The 7,984-nt window shown below is 34.9% G+C and overlaps 1 protein-coding gene across 1 annotated transcript in view; it reads left to right on the forward strand.

The window, feature by feature from the left end:
- The window catches only part of bace1 (beta-secretase 1), a 28,951-nt gene extending 26,668 nt beyond the window's left edge, over positions 1-2,283 (forward strand). The window contains exon 9 of the mRNA XM_067449980.1: positions 743-2,283. Within this exon, the coding sequence (XP_067306081.1) occupies positions 743-987 (245 nt within the window). The 3' untranslated portion in view covers positions 988-2,283. The remainder of the gene's footprint in view (positions 1-742) is intronic.
- Positions 2,284-7,984: the final 5,701 nt, after the last annotated feature.

A 7,984-nucleotide genomic window follows, 5' to 3' on the forward strand; every position in this document is an offset into this window, starting at 1 on the left:
CTGAACACCTCAATCGGCTGGTTCAGGAGTGTTAAACATTTTCCCCTGACATTGACAGAATTTTCCGGCTTTCAATGTTATGCGGTAGAGGGCGCTATTAGGCATCTTCTGAAAGAATACAGAATATCCCGATCAAAACACAGACAAACAGGAGCAGAAACAAGCAATAAAGGTATTTCTTATGTAAATTGTAGTTTGTTTGTTTTTTGACTCAAACTAGAGTAAAAAATATATTTATTTTTTTCAAAGAAGATAGTTTGTTCTTTCTTTTGATATATTGCATATTCAAATATTCATCACAATACAAAATAATTTAGGGGCCATATCATTGTTTTTATTTTTTTTTGAAACACTGGTGGGGAAGAGTTAATTCTGAAACTTTTCTGAATATTTCTATCTGGACACCACAGTACTTTGGGAAGCCACTGTATTAAAATGGAATTAACTTGTTTTACCTGCAAAGCACCAGAATTAATAATTGTAGTCATATTACAGGTCAGATAAGGTTGCAATGCAAACAACAACAAAAACATAATGCAATGCGATGCGAAGTACAATAAAATAAAAAAAAACACATTGCACCCACACAGAATATTACAGTAATTAGGATTTTAATAGATTGTCATTAAGAGGAATGAAAATTACAAACATAAGAATCATCTGAGCACATTACCACAACAAGATGTCACCTACCAACCCAACTTCTTTTTCTTATTCTGTGTTTGTTCATGTTTCCGTTTAGTCCACGATGAGTTCCGCACGGCCTCGGTGGAGGGACCGTTCCATGGCGTGGACCTTGAGGACTGTGGCTACAATGTCCCTCAGACCGACGAGTCCACTTTAATGACCATCGCCTACATTATGGCAGGCATCTGTGCCCTATTTATGCTGCCTCTGTGCCTCATGGTCTGCCAGTGGCGTTTTACACGCTGCCTTCATCCTCTGGGCGCTGGAGATTTCTCTGATGACATATCTCTCCTAAAGTGAGCCATAGCAAAACGTACAGCATTTAAACTGTTCGTAAAGATGGCCATCCTTGAGGTTCAAAAAGGGGAAGTATTGATGAGGCTACAATAATTATAACTACATATGTTATAATTGCGAATATGCACACACTCACACAGAAACACACTGTCTCTCTCTCTCTCTCTCACACACACACACACACACACACATAAACACGTACGTGGGCTGTCCCACTTTGGAGGGATTTCGTAACCTCTAAACTTTTTTGAGTACATGTGATGTGTGAGTGATCTCTTATCTCAGAGACTTTTAAGTGTGGATAGCTGTCCTGGGACTGTTCAAGTAAAGTTATGTAAAGTTATGTAAACTATATGAGTGGGTGTGTCTGTGTTTGAAAGTGTGAGAGAGTTTGTGTGCTATATTAAGATGTCATGTTCTATAATACCAATATTGTTTGATGAATATAGGGTAACTCTTTGAGTCACTGTTTATAACTTATTCCAGTCCCCAAAAATACCATAAGGAACTCATTACTATTACTTACTAAGGAAACATGCACTTCCGACTATATTAATTGAAAGCTTACAGTAAATAGACTTATATAATTTGTAATAATGAATGTCACAGGGAGAGAACATGTCCAGTCATATTTTACCCCAAAAATTTTACCCCCAGAAAACAGAAGTTATATTTAAAAATAAAGCCTATTTTTGGGACTAAGAGTTACAACTAAGTAATTGCATTGTGATATTATTTTCATAACCATTTAAATTATTTTATTTTCTGTAAATGTTTCAGTACCTCAATACAGATAAATACAAGTAGTTAAATAAATAATATATTATTTATTCATTGTATTTTATTTTAACATAAGGAGTGGACTTAAAATGGGATCTTAAAATTCTTGTTTTTTTTAATATTGTAGTCATATCTTATCTGGACATGTTTTCTAGAGATTTACATTCATATCTAAAGGATATTCATCAGCTTTTGTATCATTACTCTGGACACGTATGGAGCTGAAATGCTGACTTCACATTGCAAATATTATTGCACACACACTCACATGCAACCCAACAATAAATGCACCTAAAACAATTGCTGCTTATTCTTATGCATATAATAACTCACATATAAGAGGAAAAGCACACACGCACTCTTACATCTTCTTAACCAAACCTTCAGATTAAGTCACAATTTAACATGTCTAAACTGACAAATCTGCAGAGCGGGTTCCTACTGCTACTGCTAATGTGTAACATGTATTAAAGGAAATCCAGATTGGCAGCTCTTACATCCAATAAAGTTCATAATACAATATAATTGTGTGACCTCGTTTCTGATATTATGTGTTGTAGCACGATAATCTGCTCTTTGCTTCCTTTGCCAGTGAACAGAAGTGCTCATTCAATCCTGTGCCTAGTTCACAACAAAGGAATTTTTAGATTCAAAATTGTAGAAGACAAAGATAGAAGACAACATTACATTGAAGATAACATAAAGCTGGGGTAAGGTCTTTCTGGTAACCAATGTTGATATTTCAAATCACAAAAACAAACACACCCCTATTTTGATAGCTCTGCCCCACACATATGTAACCAATGGAGATCGCCGTCCGCAACTAGCGGCCATCTTGTCACAGGCAGCTTTGCTCACTCGTAACCAGCGTTGGGAGTAACGCATTACAAAAGTAATACATTACAGTAACTTATTACTTTTTGATGTAACGCAGTAGTGTAAGGCATTACTAATGAATTTTCAGTAATATTTTACTCGGTACATTTTCAGTAACGCTTGCGACGATGATCCGATCGTCGCAGCAGGAGTCAGATCTTGAGCTGTCAGATGATCGCGAAAGATTTGGTTTCAAAGTGAAATGTAAAAGCGCCTAATAAAGGGAGTTTGCAGAGGTGGGTAGTAACGAATTACATTTACTTCGTTACATTTACTTGAGTAAATTTTTTGGGTAACTTGTACTTTTAGAGTATATTTAAAAATGGGTACTTTTACTTTTACTCAAGTACATTTCTTGTGAAAAAACTGTACTTTTACTTCGTTACATTCGGTGGCGTTCCTCCGCTACTGTCAATGGTGATAATTAATTATATATTTTAAAATAAGTTATGACTTGTTCGCAAGTCTCGCGAAACGTTGGAGAGTCTGCTTCGCGAGAGGTGGATATTGTCACCCGCATAAAATAAGCGCGCGTTTAGTCAGAAGATGATGGCCGAAGCAGAGGGAGATGTGTGAGCTACGGCAGATCACCCGTACGTGGCCTCAAGTTCAGCCTGTTTTCAGTCAGAGATGTCAAAAAGAACAGTTTCATAATTTAATGCATGCTGTGTTCACCAAAACGAACTGACATCTCAGCATACAATAATTCCAGCTCCAACCTGAAAAAACAGCGGTAAGTGTAACAATGATGCCTATATTTGAACACTATTAATGGTATTTGGTAACTATGGGCACTTTTCCTTTATTGTAATACACACTGTCCGAGTGTTTTCCTCATATGCGCCCTTGTGCAAGCATTGACAAATCGTTTGAATCCTCCGAACACACGTCCACAAACAAACGTTCACATCTGCACATTTACATATCTTTTTTTTTCTCACAAAACGAGCAACCTCATTGGCAAAATGTACCTGTGGCAATGTTTTTGCAAACCACAAAATACGCACCAATACACACTGCAGGAATTCCAACAGAAATGAACACTATAGGCAGAAAAACTGCATTTTTTTAGTCTGGTTTGTAAACTAAAACATTTTGAATTTTGCGTCACAGCTCCATGTTCTGCTTTTCTGATTCACCAGACTTGCTCGATAGCTCAGCTGATACAGATTTGTATTTACAATGCGAAAAGCTTGAGAACGAACCCCATGAAGAACGAGTCATGATAAAAGAGCTCAAAGACAAGTTCTAAACACAAGCTAAAAATACATGGACACAATTTTATTTTTGTCACATTTGCTGTTGTTAACACTTTCGGGTAGGTTTAGTGTGGGTGTACGTTAAAAACACAACGTAACAAAACATGTCAGATTCACGCAAATCTGTTCTGGAAAAAAATAAGCTTTTAGCGCCACCCAGTGGACATTTCACTTTGAAACTGTCGCAATATGTACATATTGGTACATACTTTGTGGTTTGCAAAAACGTTGCCATAGGTACTGATGAGATCAGGCTAAAAACGAAACAAATTGAATAGCCTAATGTGACATTTTGCATTTATACACATATCCGGACAGACAACAGTCTGCAGTATATACATACATTTAAAAATGGGACTGTATTTTTAAGAATGCATATACTTATAAAAATATAAGAACAAAGTATGTTTTAAAAAGAGCTGTGGTTAGCCCAGCACACCATTAATTTACACGGTTTAACCATTAAACACACACACACACACACACACACACACACACACACACACACACACACACACACACACACACACACACACACACATACATATATATATATATATATATATATATATATATATATATATATATATATGGAGGTGTGTGAAAGCTCTCTAAGTAGTCTGAAATTCAGGGTTTTTGGATCTTATCAATCAGATCGAAAGTAACTAGTAACTAAGTACTTGAGTAGTTTTTTCATCTAATACTTTTTTACTCTTACTCAAGTAACTATTACGATTGTTACTTTTACTTTTACTTGAGTAAATATTTCCGTAAGTACTTGTACTTTTACTTGAGTAAAGATTTTGGCTACTCTACCCACCTCTGGGAGTTTGTCATTGTGTTGTGTTTTTCATTAAGAACAATAGGCTAATTTTAAACCGAAACTAAAATCTGCTTGGCCGCACAGAGCACGCATTTACTGACGAGCTGTCATTTCCGGTGTGCGCGCACTGGCGCGTTTTCAGTTCATATGGAAGCATAACTTTCATAGGAATTTATTGAAAGCACTCGCTTGGCATCCGCTCCTGTTAATAATGTCTGAGCGGCAGTGGGCATGTTCCTGTTATTACTGGATGCGCATTGCTTAGTTTATCACAGATAAGGACAAGAACGTAGGCTAATAGTCAAATGTAAATGCTGTCGAATGCAACCTTTGTCTAAAACCGAAATTCTATCGATGTCGCAACAATAAGAAAAGAACAAATGCGCATATTGTTATAACTTAGAGTTTACACACAGTTCTGTTGTGTCTATGAACAGAAGCTATTCCCAGATAATCACTTTACCTCTACAATACTTATAACAGATTGGATCGTTTGTGATTCTATTTGTCATGATTTCTTGCATTGTCTTGAGCCAATTCTCTATTGTTAGCCTGATACCCCACAGTCATTATGGTTCATCATATCACCTTCTGGATGTAAAATGCTCTCTGGTAGCCTACATCTTAGACTGTTAAGAGCTACTTCTGTAGTTATTTTGGTGAAAGTAACTCAAAAGTAATACAGGAGTAATGTAACGCATTACAATTCTGAGACAGTAATATTGTAATGTAAAGAATTACTTTTAAATAGCAGTAATAAGTAATCTATAATATATTACAGTTTGGAAGTAACTTGCACAACACTGCTCGTAACAGTGTGTTTTAATGGTGCATGTACTTTTAAATAACCATAACTTGCTCAAATTTCAACCGATTTCCAAACTGTTTTGTTTGTTATAAACGTCAGAGATGTAGTTATGACACTACATACTTATGAATAATTATAACCATGGACTTCAATATTTAAGTAACGTTGAACTGAACAGATAGGTGCAATGAATACACACACACACACACACACAAGGTATTTATGTTAAATCAATATATAGGCTACTAAAACTGTGTAAAATATTATATATATATATAATATTTTACACCATATATATAGTTATATATATAGCTATCTCTGGAAAAAAAATTCAGAGATATATATATATATATATATATATATATATATATATATATATATATATATATATATATAGGTTTGATTTTTTATTCCATACACACACACACACACTTTATAATAAGAATATCACTATTATAATAAAATAATTTGTATTTAAAAAAAAACAAAACATGCAAACTAAGTAGGGATGTGCTGATATAAATTTTTCATGTTGCGATTAATTGATGAAGTTTTATCACGATATACGATATTATCACGATATTGAAATAAGTTGCAAAAAAAAAGGGTTGCCATAGCATAACAGCTTTAAGAACTATTTGTAATAACAAAAATAACTGAATGTTTAAATACAATAATGCACCAAAAATATATACAGCTCTGGAAAAAAAAAATTAAGAGACCCCTCATTGAGAAATCAATGTTAAGTGGTCTCTTGATCTTTTTCAGAGCTGTAAAAGTACAATTTTCAAACAGATTAAAGTGCAAAAGAATTAGGCTATAAAGAACAACAGGTAGGCTTACAAATTACAATAAGGTCTCATTAGTTAATGCATTCACTAAGATTGAGCAACATCTACATTTGGTACAGAAAGTATAATGTTTTTGTTAATGTTAGTTAAGAAATACTGATCATTGTTAGTTTTATCTTAGGTCCATTAAAAGTTATTTTGATTTTAATGTTATTAAACAGTAACTAAGAAATTAACATAGAATGATTAATTCTTTATAAGTATTTTTCATTGTCAGTTTGGTGAATAATGAATTAACATGTTCACTAATGAAGTCGGATGTCTCAAAGTTTTACTGAACAATAACAAATAATTAGAACAGTTCTAATTATTAGGGTATGTTGTAGTCCAGATTAAAACATAAAAATGTTTAAATTTGAAAATAAATAGCCTATTAAGTCTTTAAGTATTAAGTATTTGGTGCTGTGATGAACAACATTGAGATTAGAGGGCAAAGTAATCTTGAGTGCAGTATAAACAAAATTATAAAGTGTTAATAAATTATTATTTACGATATTTTAAAGTGCCCACGATAACAATATCGTGTATTCATTATCGTGATAAATCGCATTATCGAAAATCGGCACGTCTAAAACTAAGTTTATTTTAACTTTAAAAATGCAATTTACTAGGATTTTTCCCCCTACATTTCAATGTGCCTACTTCAGAGATCACTTTACCACCTAATTTTGCCTACCATCAAATGCCTTACCTCTTTAGAAAGCTGAGACCCTGTAGTTCCTTAGGATACAAGGACTTAGGATTTTTTTTACACAAGCTTCACGATTAAGTCGTTTATCCAAACGAAATGCTGCAATTTCAACGTGTTAACGCATCCAGATTTGTAGCCATGTTAATAACGTTTGTAAGAAACCAAACCATTTGTAAATCCGTCAAATTTTAAGCGAGATAAGAGTATTTATGTTCGTACAGATCACTCAGCTTACATCAGGTTCCACAGAGCCCGACGGAAAGCTTGCCTGTGACAAGATGGCCGCCGGTGATGATGGTGACTCCGCCGTAAGACATCTAGCCTTTATTATGGATATCTATGGTGTTACTAACCCAGGTCGAATGTTCAATGAAAAAGTCACCCCTTCCATCACAAAAACACAGACAGGTCTCTTGAACAACTCGATCACGAGCACTACAGACCAACTAACAAACATATTACAGTTATGACAAGATTAGAGGGATATCGATCACAAAATGAGGAAACAAACATATCAGGAATATATTATCTGACTTGTCGGACATATTTTGGGAGCTGACGCTTGAAACAGACAGTGAGGAGGTTTAGATGCTCCAGTCTTTTACGGTGTGGAAATGAATGGGTCTTTATCTTCAATGAAGTGAACGACAATATGATCACAAATGGACAAACAAGCGAACATGGCACACGAGTGTATTCAAGCAAAAGCCATAATAAAAGATTCAAGAATTTTCATCCCTGAAAACAAAATGAAAGGAACTGTATGTGTCACGGATCTGCTGGGCTCCTCCTCTTTGCTCTTTCCTGTTCATTACATCTCCCCTACAGGTGATGGAGCACAGGTGTGGTGTGGTGTGCTTGTGATTGCCTCCAGGATCGTGTGTGATTGATTTCAGTATCTTGGGCTTTAAA

This window comes from Pseudorasbora parva, chromosome 8 (genome assembly GCF_024679245.1).
Source record: "Pseudorasbora parva isolate DD20220531a chromosome 8, ASM2467924v1, whole genome shotgun sequence".
NCBI lineage: Eukaryota > Metazoa > Chordata > Actinopteri > Cypriniformes > Gobionidae > Pseudorasbora > Pseudorasbora parva.